Here is an 18,718-nt window from a genome sequence, read left to right as displayed (position 1 = left end):
CAGTATTTTCCACGCTTTACTCTCTGCCTCGTGGGATTAAAGGATGGTTTCCACAGGTCCTCAATGTTGAAAAGTCTCTTGATGGAGCCAAATCTCCAAAAGCCCTTAGAACTGTAAAACCCATTTAAAGGTGTAGTGTCCAATTTTACTCTTCAGCTAATACCATCAGATATTTGCTGTAAATTCTGTGAAGAGTGTTCAAATACAAAAAATGTGTTGCTGAAGTACAGGAAATGTATATACTCACCTAACTTATACCCATAGAGTGTATATGCACACCTCTCTCCAGAGCGTCCTTATATCTTCAGCATTCTCAAACTGAGATCCAATATAGTATGAAGGGAGATGACTGAAGTGCACAATCAAGAAGTGCATGGAGCTCCCTGCACACACTGTGAAATGAATAATTTCTGTCAGTAAGGAGAAAGTGAAGACGACAGCTAGTGAGTAGGCCTAGAGAATGTATAATTGAATGTGTGGTGGGTCTCTGTTCACACCTGTCATCAGTCATTTCATCAGGAAAGCAGGACGTCCAGTGGGAAGTCACCCCAAACAAAGTACTACAGGAATGACAATACTTGGCTATGGCTGCAGCTACATTTGCAGTTTGAACTCACGTACTGTGCATGTCACAAGTTTGCTGTATCATTTTTGCCATCTTTTTTACCCAAAGTTAAAAGACGGACCAATGCAAATATTGTGTTAATCAATTATTTTCAAGGTTCTTTGTATTAGTGGGTGTATGTCCTTGTTATATCTAATTGTGGTTGATGGTGTGAAATCTTGGATGACGGCAATGCAGCTGGTGTTTTTTTGTGGTAAGAAATCTTCCAGCCATCTAAAACAAAAATGGTTCACTTTTCTGTCGGTCCCACAGAATCAGGATAACTACTTTTGTCCAGACCCATCTTAAAGCAGTGGAGTTCAACAGTCATATAGAGAGAAATCCATCAATACAGAACATTTATTTATTTCTACCACTTACACTAGCTTTAATAATGCAACAGAGCCTCAAGAAACTCTGTCACCTTTGCTGTCCAGTTAAGAGAAGAAAATAAAGCTGAAGGCAACAAGATCATACCTGTCCTCAAAGGATTGTCAAAAGTCATTCTGAGAAATATAGGATGAAGTGGAAATGGAGAAGGCAGTTTGAGGGGAAGTAGGTCCATAAAAAACACAAAGGAAATTACAACACTTTATCATAATTTCTGAAACTTCTGAAGTGTATTATACATCATAAAGTGATAAGACAAAACCATGTGAGAGCAACTGAGGGAGGAATTTTTGGCACTTAGTGGCCAGACTGATGATCAGATAATCTAAGTTGGCAATTCCACTGGAGTCCCACAAGAAATATCTGCCTCTTAGACTTAGACCCACTCTTGCCTCTGTCATGTCATTAGTTTCAATTAGACTGTAAAGAATACACTTGAAGAGGAGAGGTGAGCTTTCAGATGGAAAGCTTTACAAGAACTGAACAGTATTGGCCTTTTGTCAGGCTGAAAACTCACCTCTTCATGAAGTACTACCCTGAGCCTTCCTCGTAGCACTTATTGTATTCGTATTAGTTGTTGCACTCACTGTATTCGTATCAGTTCGCTGCACTTATTGTATTCGTATTCGTTTACTGCACTTATCCTATTCGTAGTAGTTTGTAGCACTTATTCTATTCGTATTAGTCTGTTGCAATTATTGTTTTCGTAGTAATTTGCCTCTGCACTATACTTTTGCTCTGGTTTATGCTCTTAGATGCTTGTTTAAGAAAGGGGATGCACTTATGACTTCTGGTGACTAGTAGTTCTCTTGAATACCTATGTTGAATACACTTCCTGTAAGTCGCTTTGGATAAAAGCGTCTGCTAAATGACTGTAATGTAATGTAATGTAATGTCAGCCTGTTCACAGTGATTGAACCTTCATTTATGTAACTGAGTTTGCATAAATATGTGATATTAATATCCCTAGTATTATTAATTATAATAGTAGTACTATAAAACAGATGCACTTATGGATTTTAGAGTATTTTAATCATTATAAATATGAAACACTGAAACTTTTTGAAAACTGCTAGTTTAAATATGTTACATATTGGAAAAAAATATTGCTTATTAGCAGCTCTTCAGAATCATTGTTATTTTTCAGGAATCAAAGTGATGTGTGCTGAATAGAGGCTATTACTCTAACTATACAAAAGTGCATACTATAGATTATAAAACTGTCCCTCATAAACGTCCATTTTTTGCTTCTCAGTCTATATTTGATTCGAATAAACACATGCACCATTGATTAAGTGACAGTTCTAATACTGATACAGGACTGAAGCTTCATGACGGAGTGTACTGTGGTGCCATCCTTTTCTTATATGCCTCTGGTTGGCATCAGGGACGGCACCAGTCAACCCACGAGTGTTCTGCATGTCAAAACAGATTTAGGGGCTTCTAAAATAAGTCTCATATAAACAGCAGCGTGGCCTTGGCTCTCCTCCTTCCTCCATCCCACCCTCACAGCAGCTCTGCCAAGTTCCCAGTTCCCTTAACTTTTGTTACAAAGTTTGGCCATACTCATTTGATTCTCTGCACGATATGTCATGCTGGACATAAATTGGCTTTGGCCCAGTGGATCAATGCTACAGTATTTTGTTATTAAAGATGAAATGAAAGAAAGTCAATATGTTTTTTCCACTTGACATCTTCTTGGGGGTTGTTGTTTGTAGTGTTTCCAGAGTGCAGAATCAACATTTCACAATCATAATCTCATGTCATTAAAGTTCTTGGTGCAAAGATCAATTGAGATTGATGTCAGTATCAACGTTGATGCCAGGATCAATTTATTGGGATAGAGAGCAAATGTTTCCTAATTTCTTACCAAATTAGTCTTACATTCAAGCAATTGCACCTTAATATTATATGTTTAAATGCTTTAGTAACACTAGTATCATCACTAGATTCCAAAATGAGATGTATTTTCATGTTGACTATAATTTTGTCAGATACTGTTAAATCTTGAGTGGGTGGAAAGCTCATTTTGGAACAAACAAACTTCACAAACTCTTCATCTGCTGATTGTTATTTTGGTTTCATGTAGCTCACTCACACAGAGAAAAGAAGGCTGCTTCACAGAAAGGACCCTGCAAGTACCAGATGCCTACTAATTTATGGTCTGCGCAGCTGTCGTAACAATGGGGTGGCAGGAAATTGAATTCGATGAATTAAAGGATTTATTTCATCTTGTAAATGTCCTGAGGAAATGTTTGCATCCATTTCTGCTAAAAATAGAGCTGTGTGTGTGTGTGTGTTTTGTGTTAATTCACATGTTCAGTATGTTGTGTGGAGAAGGACAAGTATGATCGCCCATCTGCATCATGTTTTTGTCCAGAATAACCCATGATGAAATAGCTTGATCCCTTGCTTTTTCATTTCTCCTATAGCCATGAGAAGCAGAAATAAAAATATTTAATTGAGGGTACAGTAGGTGGTTGGAGACGTGGGGGTGCTGCAGAGTAGGAAATTTAGTAGTTTTAATCCACCGAGGCAATGACAGCAGGATTACAGCAGAGACTTTATAAAAGAAGCCAATTATGACAGCATATGGCAATACACTGGCCTAAATTCAATTACCCTCTTTCGTTAAGTGGATTAAGGAGAAATACATGTTCTTCAAGTTTAGAAATGATTAGAAGTCTAAAGGAAGATGAGAGGCAATGGAGGGGAGGAGACTAATTTAGATTTATGATTAAACATGGGTGTTTTCTGTAGGATTTCATGTTTCGTGCATCAAATTGATTTGGTTCATCATGAGGCGGAGGAATGATCCATGTCGGGCCTGCACAGCTGAAAGGTTTGTTAATGACATTTTCTTGTTTGTTTGTTTGGTTTTTCTCACCCACCCCAACTTTTAATGTGTCGTGTGTTGCATTTGCCTGTCCTTCATCTTAAAAAGACGCCTGTGATAGAACTGTCTTGGAGCAAAACATTTGACAGATGGTCACAAAGTTTTCTGGCAGGAAAATGTCCTCGAAAATCATGCAGCCTCGCTGAGGCAACTGCTTTGTGCAGCACTGACCAAAAGGCCTCTCTATGTATTGTGGCCTTGAAACCCATAATTCAATCAGTCTCTTTTTCAAAGATGGAAGAGACTCAATATGTCTCCTCTGAATAATGAAAAGGTTTTCCTCCATGCCTTTTACCACTGCAAGTCTGAATGATTTTGTTCATTTTCACACTGCTCCAGTTCATCTAGTTAATCTTTGCTTAGAAGTCAAACATTTTATTGTAATGGTTGTGAGAGGTGTTTTTGTTTCACCACTTAGGTGGAAATAATCTAGTTTTAATAAGCCATGGGTAGGATGCCATGATAGTAGTTTTGACTGATGTGAAAGAAGGCTATTGGTATGAATTTCCTTGATTTCCTTTGATTTTGTTGTTCCTGTTGGCTACTTCTCTTTTTATATTGAATTAAAAAGTATTAGAGGGGAAGAGTGATTTTTTTCAATGATTCTATTCATTAAAGGTCAAACCATCTGTGAAACTGTCTGCTTCTCTTGTTCCCTATTTCCTCTGAGCAGGGGTCATCAGCCTATTATTTTACGTTATCTGTCATCATCAAAGAGGATGCAGTACATTGTAGCGGTGCAGCGGTCCTGCACTGCAGAGGGATTGATCTGCTCCTCTGCATCCTGATGAAAGAGACTACCTTTGTTCTTGCCAGGGGCCCATCGCTTGCCCTGTTAAATCATCGTCTACACTCTGTCACTATTTGATACCATAAAACCGTGGTTTTCTCAAACTATAGGTTTGGACCCAGTAGGGTGTCATACCTACCTGGGGTGGGCAAAACAGGACATAGTTTGAGATGTCTAACCATATCCCTTTGTGAAATCAACTTTTTTTTAAATTTCAATTCAATTCAGTTTATTTTGTATAGCCCAGAATCACAAATTTGCCTCAGAGGGCTTTACAATCTGTACACATGCGACATCCTCTGTCCTTCCCTCACATCGGCACAGGAAAAACTCCCCTAAAAAACCCCTTTGACAGGGAGAAAAAAGGAAGAAACCTATGGGAGAACGACAGAGGAGGGATCCTTCTCCCAGGATGGACAGAATGCAATAGATGTCATGTGTACAGAATGAACAGCATAACAGAGATACAACACATTCAATGTATACGACATAAATGATTCATATAATAAGAGAAGTAAGCAGAGTAACGAAGGAAAAAATGAAGACTACTTATAATAACAGCAGCAAATATTATAGTAGAATTATAATTATGAAATAGGGAATAGTAATAGTAATGTGACTAATAATAATAATACATGCAGAAAATGCATGTATTCAAAAGAATAATTCAATATTTTAAATAAGGGCGTTATTGCACACAGTTGAGGTGAACAAGTGGTTTGACCATTAGAATCAAAACACCAATGCTTCCATAATGCTTCCCTATATTCTGTATAAAAACAGCATTTCAAAATCAGGCTTGAGGACTGAGGATTATTTAGCAAAGGTCTATTATACTCAGCACTGCATCAGTTTAACCAGGAAACTGTATTGTATAACGGTATGTATTATTTGTATATGTTCATACTGTAGACCAGTGGTTCTCAAATGAGGGTACGTGTACCCCTGGGGGTACGTGAAGGCACTCCAGGGGGTACGTGAGATTTTTTAAATATATATTTAGAATTAGCATCCATTCAAAAATCCTTTAAAAATAGTTATTTAATAAATATTCAATAAAATATAAGTGTAAGTTCATAAACTGAATTCAATGCAACAATGCAATCTTCAGTGTTGACAGTTTAATAAATCAGTGTATTACATATTTTATTCAACCAAAAATGCTTTGCGCTGGTTAGGGGGTACTTGGCTGAAAATATATTTCACAGGGGGAACATCACTGAAAAAAGGTTGAGAACCACTGCATAGTCCATCTTGTAAATTACTGTTTTTTGTGACGTACATGTAATGCCACCAGTCGCCTGCAGATGGTGCCACATTTTCATGCGAAGGGGCAATTTTGCAAATGTCCCTCACGGCTTCCCGTTGGCTACGTTTCATACCGGAAGAGTTACCTTTCTCCTGACACGTAGCAACCACAACCGAGCTGGCAGTGCTCTGAGGAGATTTGTCAGACATCACTGGTAGGTTTTAAGCATATGCTATGCTCTATAATGTAAGGATAGAAACTGTGTAAGATGGAAGCTACTACTGGAAGAATGCGTGAGACGTGCCAGGTCTCCACAACTGTTAGCTTATAGCTAGCTAGCATCAGGGAGCCATGTTAACGGTGCGTTAGCCACCCAGGACTACTAGCTTTGTTTTCTATTGTACAAGCTTAGTTTAATTATCCTTTTCAGGTGGTTCTGATTGCCTATCCATCTGATACTAAACATAGACTCACAGTAGACTAACGACATCCAGTTTAATCTTGGTTTCGTGTGTTGTCAACGTTACGTTTTGCGAAGCTAGCTACGTTAGCTCCCTGTGGTGTTGACGCTAGCATATGATGACGTCACCGTTAATGATATGCAAAACAACACTGGTCGGCTGGACAGATCACCTCTTATAATAATAATAAGACAAGATAAGCCTTTATTTATCATTTACAGGATTACAGCAGCATAGGGTTAATGCAAACAAGAGACATAGTAAAAAAGTATTATAAATAAGCAATAAAAACAGTAAAGAATCCACAATTACTGCACATTATTATTGCACATTAATTAACATTATTACGACCTGAAACTTAAGTTGACCTCTTATACAGCTTCAGATGTTGATGAGGTTTAAACGGGACCACAGTTTATATCACCTACCTTTGTTTACGTTGGTTAGTGAAGCTACTCCAACTTCAGACAATAATAATAAGATAAGATAAAATAATCCTTTATTAGTTTAAATGTATAGGATTACAGCAGCATAGGTTATAGTGCAAACAAGAGACATAGTAAAAGTATTATAAATAAGCAATACAAACAGTAAAGAATCCACAATAACTGAAATATTATATATACAGACAGAATAACTATTATTGCACATTAATTAACATTAATACAACCTGAAACTTAATTTGATGTGCTATGATGTAACTTTAACAATTGTTAACCATGTAATATTTTCATTGACTGCACCTTGTTTATTGTTAATGTGTGATTTAACTTCAATTTTGTGGTTTTATAGACATTTTAGTTTGAAGACGCGGCTGTTATGCTGCCTGTTCGTGGCTTCATCTATAGCAGTGTTGCATCAAACAGTATCAGGTGGCGTTCACTGAAGGACTAATTTGGATGATAAAACCACACAAGAAATATTAGTAGTCCAGTGCGCCTGGACATGTTTTGAATAAGTAATGACGTGATCCATGTTGTCTGGTTAACTTTGTGACAAAGTCTTTATTCTGATGATAAAAGTGCACCAAAACAAATGTCATGGCAAGATGTGATTTTGAGATGATTCTATCTAGATTGTGTGCTCTATGACAGAGATCATATTTGTTCAATATAACCGTAGCTTAGTTGTGTTTCTGTTTCTGTTTCTGTTCCTGTGTTTCCAACAGAGTGAGAGATGGCAGGGTTTGACAATTTCAACGCAGACTTTTACCAGTCCAGTTACAGTGTTGATGACCAAAACCAGGCCTACACCAACACTGAAAATCCCTACAACAAGTAAGTGACCTCCTTAACTGATGCTCCCTCCTTTATTTGCCATTTCAGCTGCTGAAAACTCACCTGCCTAAAAATGTGTAGCCTGGCTGATAAACCTTGTTAGACATGTTTTAAGTGCATGTGTGATTGTGATTAAAATACAGGGAAAGTTTTGTTTTACTGATTAAAAAAAAACTGTTAATACTGCTTAATTAAAGCAACACCCTTGGAAAGCAACTTGCAATTTAAAGTGGAAATGGGCAGTGTTAAAAGCTATTCATAATCCATTCCGTAAAAAGTACTATTGAGCATAATTATTATTATGTGTTTCTCAGGCAATATGGGGGGCAGTACGACTACTCCCAGCCCATGGACTACACCGCGCCTGGGGTGATGCAGCCCCAGCAGCCATACACAGGACAAATATTCCAACCCACACAGACCTACACCCCATCTCCGTCACAATCCATGTATAGTAGCAGCTTTGATGATGAGCCGCCGCTGCTAGAAGGTAGGCAAACCGCAACCTGTAGTCTATGACTTTTATTTGCCTCTTCTCATTCAGGCGTGCAGGAATTTGGCAAGGGAACTGTCTAGAACAGCACATTTTAAAATCAACCATACGCAAAGCACATTTCATTATGTGTATTGTTAACTGTGCTGAAATTATTTGTTAGTTATTATTTGTTTAAAATTGGTTTGCCTTATCACTTCTTGGACATGAGCCTAAGATGTGTTCTTAAGGCGTGATATTAACGTTTCATTTGACAGTTGCAGTCGCTTGCATAAGAAGAGAATCTCATATCTGCAAGAGAGTTTTTTTTTAAACTAGAGAGGTCAGTCTCCATTGTTCTCATTGTGTTCATTCCTGTGCTTGTGTACATGTGTGGCACCACACAGCTTTGTCTCCATGTCAGCTTGACAGCCGAGCTGTGGTGCTGTGGCAATGAGACCAGGAAAATGAAAATATTAACGATCGCTCAAACCTACTATACACTCTTAAGACTAAAATAAGTTTGACCTAGAAAAGTGAAGACACACATCAAAGCTATTTTGAGAAGAAATCACATTTTGTCTTCATCCTCATGCAAAGTGCTGACTGAAACATTCGAGCATTCGTGGAGGAAATACGTTTCTTTGTTTGTAACTGTAAAGTCAGAGTGTTTACATGGCAAACTAGTTGCATATATCCTATATATAACTCATACCATTTTTTATTCTGCCAATATCCGTTTAAAAGATCCTTTAAGACTCCTACTTATTTGTGTCATATTTTGCCACTTACTATCTTTGATCATATTTCTATTTCCAATGTTTCTAATGTGTGTTTTCTCCGTTTTAGAATTAGGAATCAACTTCGACCACATCTGGCAGAAGACTCTGACGGTGCTCCATCCAATGAAAGCAGCAGACGGCAGCATCATGAATGAGACAGACCTGGCTGGTCCCATGGTCTTCTGTTTGGCCTTTGGAGCGACGCTGCTCCTGGTAAATAATGAATCTTAAGGACTTGTGTTAGTAAAACAGGCACTGATATCCCTGCAACACCTTATGGTGCAAACTAGGGATGCATTTATACCGGTGTTATTATTTACACCCCTACTGCAAGTTATGATCCGTTTGTATCAGAAAAACACAAAGTTGAGAGTTAAAAAGTCAGCAACCGCATCATGTTGTTTATTTAAATTGTAACAGTCAGAAAGTGAGGAACGTCTGATTAAAATTAAACATGTGTTCAAATTCATTGTTGGTACTATAATGGAAATATTAAGTACTCGTATCCATACTTGGTATCGTCAAGTACCTAAATGTAAGTACATGTTTATATTAAGATTTACAAAAAAGTGGTATCTGTGCATCCCTATTGCAAACACCTATATGTACACATTTGTACACCAGCCTGTACAGCTACTGTGTATAAATGTGCATATCTATAAGACACTGTGATGAAGTATCTTTGTTCCCCCTCTCTGTTAACAGTCAGGTAAGATCCAATTTGGCTATGTGTACGGCATCAGTGCGATTGGCTGCCTCGGCATGTACTGCCTACTCAACCTGATGAGTATGACGGGTGTCTCCTTCGGCTGTGTGGCCAGCGTGCTGGGATACTGCCTCCTACCCATGATCCTCCTCTCCAGCTTTGGAGTCATCCTCTCTTTACAGTGAGTACACAGGAAAACAGTAAAGCTTATGAATGTTAATATAACTTATAAATCAAGCAAAGGCTTTTCTTAGTCCATAGACGCCAGCTTCAGAATGCTTATTGGTGTGATATGATGAGTTTATGGGATGATGTTACTTTTGTTGGATGTTTTGATAGGAGTTTTACATTTAAAAACAACTGTTTAGATGCACTCTTACTACAGCGAACTGTTAAAACAGTGAAAGTTAACTTCCTGCCTCCTTTTCGTCCTCTTCAGGGGCATGGTGGGAATTATACTAACAGCAGCAATCATTGGCTGGTGCAGTTTGTCGGCCTCAAAGATCTTCATCTCGGCGTTGGCCATGGATGGGCAGCAGCTGTTGGTTGCTTACCCATGCGCTCTCTTATATGGGGTCTTTGCACTCATTTCTGTCTTCTAAAAAAAAATCATTGTGTAACAGTTTGAAAAACCGGCTCCCCCCCCAAACGGCACCAAGATATCTTTCTTTTCTTTTTTTCTAAGCCTCCACCTCTCACTACATTCCGACTTGACCATGTGCAGGCTGGAGTGTACATCGTCTCACTTATGTCTTCTCTCATACACCTCAAAGGAGAGTACTGTCAAATAAACTGAAAAAAAAACCCAACTCTTCTGTGGACCATGTTGAGCCTTGAACAGACGGGTACAGCGATTTTTAAGGGCATGATGGCTCAAGGAAGCTAGTAATTAGTTCACACAGGGGAAACCAGAGGAGACAATTTAATTTGGACACCGGCAGGAGAAGGTTCGCAATTACCAAGATGGACTGATAACCAACCCTGATTTGAAGCTAGTGGAAACATCATGATTTTTTGCAAGAGCTGTTTCATGTGAGCCTCGTCTATCAAACCCCCACAGATTCTAAAGCTGCAAGACTAAGGGAAACGCCCACTTTCCTTCTTCACAAGACCACGGTAGCTAATTATACTTCACCACCCAGAAAAGGTGGAGTCTCCTCTTCTGTATCTTATTTTCTCCTGGACTGAGTGAGTCATGAATCTCATTTGCTCATCAAAGCAGTGATCTGATCTTTGATGTAAAATCAGCAGCTCCGCTATTTCTTCTCATGTATTGTTTTTTATTATTTTTTCTATTGAGATTCATTTTAGTTTCGATACCTTTTCAAGGAGAAAACACAGTTTGCACAAAACCAAACCCATTTGATTAGGTATTGAGACTTACAATTCTGAGATACTGTACAAACATGTCTATGTAGATTAATGCTATAGTTCGCATCCTTTACATTTCTTAGATCTTCTTTTGAGAGGCGAATCACTCTGTATGCTTTGATGTTTCATCTGATCTTCATGTCTTCTCATGCACATTAAAATTGTCTTTGAAATTGATCTGCCTCGTGAAATTCAAAAGGTCCATTGCATGGTCAAGCAGATAATTGTAAGAAGTGGTTTGTTAGAACCTCTTTTAAGGAGAGACTGAGCTGGGTTTTTGTTTTTTTTTGTGTTACAAACAAAAGCAGACGTGCACCAGATGAAGTCGGTGTATGAAACATAATGACATTTTTTTTTTAAAGCTGGGGAGATTTGGTCACAGCTGGTTGGTGGATCACAGGGAATATTCTGCATGCTTTGATCCACGCTATTATCCCTTTTCCTGCTTCTTAGGTCTGAAAGACCTTCAAGGTTTAAATTGAAATTTGTAATTGAATGAAAAGTGAATGCAGACATTTTCCTGTGGATTTTAACATACAACACTAAAGCTTGGTGCGGTCAGTGCAGCATTAGATACACATCCCCTCTCCGGATTCTCCCCTAAGATCATTCCCAGATCTTAAATCCACAGTTTCAAGTACTCAAATAGGCTTTAAACCTCTAATGCGTTCAGGATGGGTTGGTTATAGTGATTTGGTGATTTACATATTATTTTTTTTAGCTGAGCAATTCATGGCAAGCTTCATTTATTTTTCCCTGTTTAATTCCATCAACTAGGCAGTAGATATTGATAAGAGCAGCATGCTTTTTCAGTAAAACATCACCTTCTTTACACCATTGCACTTCATACAGGAGCTACACATTCACAAGCTACTCTCAAAATACCGACACTTAAAAAATAGATTTTTTTCCCTAATGGCGCAATTATGATTCGGCACCACTGAATTTATTTTCTTATTGCTCGAGTGTGTTGCCTCTTGACTGTAAAAACCAGAGGATCATCTTTTAAGCAAAACCCACAAGAAAATCTAGTCAATATTACTTAATATTGCAAACCAGATTCTTTATGGAAGTTTGTATAATTTGTCATCACGATCTGTGAAACTACCTGCCTTCAAGGTCCGTTGTATATTAACCACAACTGCAACTGACAGTGTGTGGAGGAGATGTCAGCCTTCGGAAGAAAAAAAATATGAATAAAGCTTTAAAATGCAAGAACTCTCATAATTTAAACAGAGGGTTGATGAGAAGAAATTAATAGAATTAACACAACCCTCTATTTCTTCTCCTCCCTTCTGGGTTTTTCAGTGCCCTGACATACACAAAACATACACAGAGGGGCTTCTTAAATGGACTATAACCCTCTTAGGACGAATGAATAATTCAAAAATGAAAATGGAGTGCTTTTCATTTTCCAACAAACTCAACATCAAGGATGATACTTTGCATTTCAAGCAAACCTAATGGGCGCAGTCTGCTCTCAAAGACCGCTCTCTCAAATGGCCAAGTGTTTACACATCTTCTGTATTTACAATCTGTTTTGTGTGTAGCTTTATAAAGGAAGTAAAATCGACCAGAATATTAGGGGCACTCAGATTCTAAACGTATCAAAGGGTTCAGTGTCACACTTTTAATGGGGATTTTTTCTTTATTTTTTTCTCTCTAAATAGAACATTCCGAATATGGGTCATGAATTGCTTTTTCCAAGTTATTTTTATGCACACACCCACTGGGGTGTGTGTCTCGAGAGCGTTGAATTATTCTGTCGTTTTGCATCTTCTCAGCTCTGGGGATCTCAGAAACAGCTGAAGATGTTGTGGGTTTGATTGCAGTGAGCAGGATGTTGACATTCACGCACCCTCCCTGTATGTAGTATCTGGTTTCAGCCAGTGTGCAGTCGGGTTTCGATGTCTTGCATCTGGATCCACTCAGAGGGGTATCTTACATTCTCACATTTTCCCTTTTGGGCCTAGAGAGAGAATTAATTCCAAAATTCCATGTTTTCCTTTAATCAAGTCCTCATTTGATCCTCCTCACCATCTGATTTATGTAACTCTAGAGTTCCCGAATTACTGTAGGTGCTGAAGTGAACATAAAAGATTCACTTACTTTTGAGCATTCCTATGTTAATGTTAAGGTAAAGTAGATAGTGTGAATAATTTCTTTGGGTGTAAAAATAGTTTTAAGCTGTTGAAAAGTTGTATATTATTGTTACATTACTGTTCCTGATCGGCTTCTCATGTGACAAGAAAAAAAAATAATTGGGATTTACAGTGTAGAATTACGTTGTATAATGTACATTTGATTGAAATAATTGATTACTTTATGTAGGCATCAAATGTATTTCAGACAACAGTTAAATGATCCATGTAAATATGCTGCTTGTACTCAGACACAAATCTATAGAGTGAGCACAAAATGCCTTACATTGATTATGTGCAGAGGGCTGATTTCAAAACCCTTTTTAGCAACACTCAAAGTTGTAACACCAAGTGGTTTTCAGTCATATTCATGATGATAAATCCACTAGCACAATTTACAAAAAGAAAACTTAATTACTGTATGTATGGAAAGAAAGAAATCTGTGAACAAAAATGCCAAAAATAGGAAAAGCAAATATTTGTCACTGTCAATAGAGAGCTTTGATTACGCGTATTTGCACCTGTTGCTCTATTCTAGTACTTTATCATTCCGTGAGGTCAATATGGTTTCAGAATTTGCTGAATGTGCTGCAGTGAGCCAGGTTTTAACAGCTGCAGGATGTCCTATCCACAATGTTTTGACAATATTACCACTGAAACTTGGATTATTTATGTTTGACATAGCTGGATTTAACAGAGTTGACAGTGCATATCCATCCATTTAGATCAGGTGATGGAGTCAATGATTGCCTGTGTTCACAACACACTGGATGCAACAATAGAAGCTTGAAGCCAGAAAAAACCTTTATCGAATTGACTGTTTGTGATGTTCATGGAGTATTTTACGGCAGGTGATGGAAATCTTGATAGGAGCCAGATGGCTGTTGAAAGGACTGGAGAAGTGTTACTTTCTGTTTTTCATCGACCCTCCTGAAACATTCACACCCCAGAGCCTCCAGATGGCAGTGGTGAGTTACAGTCCGTCCTCTTGGCTGATTGAATGTTGTTATTGCCGTGTTCATTGGCTACAGTCTGACATTTCCCCTGGAGAAAGAACCACATCCTCACATCTTTTAAAAAACTTTCTTATAGTCATAATCAGGACATTTATGGCTCACTCCGGATCAGATCACAACATGAGGAGCTTCAGTTTAACCGACCCAGCTCTCTACTCGGACTGTCTGATGGGTCTTTTGTCCCTACATTTGTTTGTTTGGTTTAGTTTGAAGGATAATCTTATGTTTTATAACATAGTGGAACACTTTTTATATAAGTGCCTCAAGTATCTTGAATACACATGTTGAACTTTGACCATGGGTGGGCCCTGAGAAATCCAAATCAGTCCCTGATGTTGTCTCTGTAAACGCTTATTGCACAATATAACACCATCACTGTTATTAAAGCCAAATGATTTAAGTGAGGTTAATTTGGAAAATATTGCTGAATGGTATATGGCTTTTTAATAATAAGTCGTGGAAAGAAAGGTTTATTAATATTAGTCATCACTGGAATGAATATATATTTAATTATGATTATATAATGACTGTAATGTAATTAACACGCAATAATGTTCCTCCTGCTACCACTGTTCCTCCCATCACTACTTCTTACAAATGTAGCAGCATCATTACCTACAAGCTGTTTACAGTATAGCTCACTAGTTGACTGCAGCTTGTTTTACGGGAATAAGGGCCACTGTACCATTATGTTATCTAACGGATGGTAGTCTCACCTCCACCTCACCTCCATCCTGAGCGACAGTCTGTTCTGCTGACTGGTTAGTGGCAGCTAATGATGAAAGCGTCTCCCACTCTGCTAGAAAGAAATACATGTGAGACAAGCTGAAGGGATGGAGGCGAAGAGAAAGAGAGGAGGGGGAAATAGGGGAGTTGTGCTTAATGCTATAAAGAAGGAAACAAAAAACTGAATAAATAGAAATTTGCACAAATGAATTGTTAATCTGGCATATAGGGCTGCATGTTTTAGCAGCAATTCCACCTCACAGCATCCATAAATCTAAATATATTTTGATGCCCATTAGATTTGGTGTACTGTCCTGCATTTACGACTGGAAGCTGTATAATTCATTTTTTATGACATTTTATATGTCTTTTTGATGTTAACTCATACACAAGTCATGAGCATAAAGTAGAACAAAGTCCATTTTCAAAATTCAACCATGTTCGTCCTACAGTCTAGGACAGACCAAACATTTATTTCAAACATTTTTCGTTGCACAGTACCGTTCAGAACCGGTGCCCCTTTGGAGCAGGTCGATTGCTTGTATGTATTGGGCGGCTGTGGCGTAGTGGAGAGCAAGGTAGTTCTCCAATCAGAGGGTCGGTGGTTCGATACCCGGCTTCGGCAGTCGATGTGTCCTTGGGCAAGACACTTAACCCCAAGTTGCTCCCGAAGGCTTGCCATCGGTGTGGACTGGATGTTGCATGAATGTTAGTTAGAGTCTGATGGTGGCACCTTGCATGGTAGCCTGTCATCAGTGTGTGAATGGGTGAATGATATGTAATATACTACTGATTGTAAGTCGCTTTGGATAAAAGCGTCTGCTAAATGACTGTAATGTAATGTATTAAATGCATTCATATTCCACTTGTGGTGAAGACTTTAATATTTTAAAGCTGCACAAATCAATATTTGTTATATGACAATTAATATAATCACTGTGTGTTATGTGAAAGATGAAGCTAATATTGACCAACCCACAGTGAAATATCACCCAACTCTGCATTGTCCCACAGCTATACGAAGCTTTTTAGTCCAGATAAGTACTGTTTTGTTTTTTATGCCCACAAACACGGCTCTCAATAATCTTGTTTCTAGCCAGATGTTTTGTTTTTTAGCTTGTTTTGCTGCCTCCCAAGTTGTCAGAAAAAAGGGAAAAAATCATAATTTTGTCTAGAATGAACAGAAAAACTAGTTGTTTGGTTAGCATGTGCAGCAATATTCTGTTTGTATAGAAATTCATCACTCAAATTTTTTTTAAAGAAAGATTCTGAAGTTTTGCTGAATGACTTCTGAGAATAAATGCATCAGCTCATTACAGCCCATCATATATAATATGAACTATTTAATATCTGTGACTTTTGATATACAAAAAAAATACAACATGAAGACAGTAATGCAAAAAAATGCTTTTTAATGATTGTTAATTTTTTACAACTCTTTTGGATGTGCTATAATAACATTAAAGATACTACACAAATGGGCTTTAACTTTAAACACATCATCTCAACAGGAATAAAGCAAACAATCAGTTTAAATAATATTCTGTGGTCAGCTGCACCGTCAGCCATCAACTGCTCCTGAGTGGCCTACTGAGATGTGTCTTCGTTATTTAGTCAAAGGTGAGAAGGTGTTTCTGTTTCTAAATGGTGGACGGCAGCAGATGCATCTGGACAGCATAATAAATGTGGCCTGTGTATGCGATGCGCTCCAAAAAGCCTCACAGCAATGAGGCTGATTAGGATGTTATCTTCACAGAGAGAGCAGACAAGCCACAGGTGGAAATGTAGCGATTGGTATTCAGCGACGCAGCGCCGCCTTTTAATGCATCTGCAAAGCCAACAGCACATGAATATTCACTAAGCAACTGTTAGCATAGCACTGAGTGTGATTTTCTCCTGCACTTCATTAGGCTAATTGTCCCCCCTCATTGCACTGCGGCCTCTTCTAACAGTTGATTCAGAACTCAATGAACCAACACAAACACTGCGAGGGACGATCAGCAGAGTCCAGCTGAGGGAACCTGTGTTGTGTGTGTGTGTACGTGTGTGTACGTGTGTGTACGTGTGTGTACGTGAACATGAATGCTTAATCATGTGTATTCATCGGTGGGTGTGTATGTACTGCGTGTGTTTGGGGGGATCTTATCGTGTACAAAACAACACATGCCTAAACATGTTGGAAAACACAAATACACACATGTACATATGTTACATGATAGCTCTCAGTGCCTTACCACATGTGTACACACAGAAACAGATGAATATACACAAGCATGTTCATAAACACACACACACACACACATAAAATGATCTATATGATGGATAAAGATTTTTACCACATTATTTTTATGTAGATTAAAGAGGACATATCATGCTAATTTTTCAGCTTCATACTTTGTATTTTTAATTTCTACTTGAAGTTCACATGCTTTAATGTTTAAAGAAACAATTTGTTTTTCTCAATGCATATACCCGTATTCACACTCTGTCTGATAAGCTCCGTCTCTTTAAGCCCCCCTCCTGAAAAGGCCCAGTCTGCTCTGATTGGCTTGTTTTAATGAGTCTGCATGTGACATAGGAAGTGGATCCAAATCTAAATGGCTTATTGAATCACATGTTTTCTGATCTAGTCACCTTTTTCTGTCTTATTTAATCGTTTGACATGTCCCCTTTAACTCATCACACTTCAGAACGAATCAGACCGCAAAGTGGATGTTGCCTGTAAGCCTTATTCATAGCAAACAAAGTGATTTTTCATGACAGTTAACAGAGACATAAACATTCAGTTTAGGTGTCCCAGGGCTTTGGCAATGCATTATGCATGATCATTCAAAATGTCTATTGTTTAAAAAAGGCAAAAACAAGGTTTCAACAACACTTTCACACTCTATCATTGAATAGAAGTTCGAGTACAATTCCCAGCTGAAGTATCCTTAGCCCCAATGTGGCACATTGCACGGTATCCTCTGCCATCAGTGTATGAATGTGTCAAGGAATGGGTGAATAGTAAAATGTAGTTTACTGTGATTTGAGTGGTCGGAAAATAAGTAAGTATTATACAAAGGCATGTCCATTTACAATTTACAGTTGTTACGTATTGTTTTCAACTTGTGACAAAATGTTCTCCAGGAGACCCTAACGTAGCGGGAACCACCACAGTAGCGGTTTTGACTACTTTGCCAGGTGTTTGTATTATCGCCTGACTCTATGACTGTCTGTCACTGTGATAGCGTCGCAACAAGATGCAGTCAAAAAAACTTTACAGGTGTAGACGGGCGCAGGGGCCAGTTGCCACCCCTATTTAGAAAATGCTGTCCTCTCCATCAAAGAAGGTTTTAAATGTGGCAAAGGAAAGGAAAGAATTGTGAAGGGAGCATGAACAGATTTTGAATGGTTCATGATAGGATTACTCCTTAAATAGAAATAAAACGCCAAACAGAGGAATAAAAAAAGAAAAATAGAGCATCTGATCCTGACTGAACCAAGCAGTGTCTGGTCGATGACAAATAAATAATGTAAGCGCATTATTACATAATCATTTACATAACATAGCTGTATTATCATGGAATATGTTTTGTGTCCTAACAATTTAGCTTTGACATAATGCAAAGAATTCAATATAAATGAGAAATTGATTCACTCGTCATTACAGACCATTTGTCAGTATTTTGTGTAGGCTCTCATTAATCCGCCTGAGTGATAGGACTTTACTGTTCATTCTGGGCAGTGGAAATGTGCGCAGCTCCAGATTAGAGCAGCAACAAACACTGGAAACCCATCTGGTCTTGCTGGGGGCGTTCATATTCAATATGCATGACATAAGCATAATAATTCAGA

General features: G+C 38.2%; 1 protein-coding gene across 1 annotated transcript; it reads left to right on the top strand.

Annotated features, from left to right (window-relative positions):
• Window positions 1–6,055: 6,055 nt before the first annotated feature.
• Window positions 6,056–11,175, top strand: yipf5 (Yip1 domain family, member 5). Its single transcript, XM_054625852.1, has 6 exons — window positions 6,056–6,143; window positions 7,559–7,667; window positions 7,982–8,157; window positions 8,989–9,134; window positions 9,627–9,808; window positions 10,067–11,175. Exons 2-6 carry the CDS (start codon window positions 7,567–7,569, stop codon window positions 10,227–10,229), a joined length of 768 nt encoding a protein of 255 aa, XP_054481827.1. The 5' UTR covers window positions 6,056–6,143; window positions 7,559–7,566; the 3' UTR covers window positions 10,230–11,175.
• Window positions 11,176–18,718: the final 7,543 nt, after the last annotated feature.

The sequence above is a fragment of the Anoplopoma fimbria genome, chromosome 24, assembly GCF_027596085.1.
Source record: "Anoplopoma fimbria isolate UVic2021 breed Golden Eagle Sablefish chromosome 24, Afim_UVic_2022, whole genome shotgun sequence".
In the NCBI taxonomy this organism is placed as follows: domain Eukaryota; kingdom Metazoa; phylum Chordata; class Actinopteri; order Perciformes; family Anoplopomatidae; genus Anoplopoma; species Anoplopoma fimbria.
The sequence above is the reverse complement of the archived record's forward strand: the minus strand, read 5'-3'. Positions and strand labels throughout refer to the sequence as shown.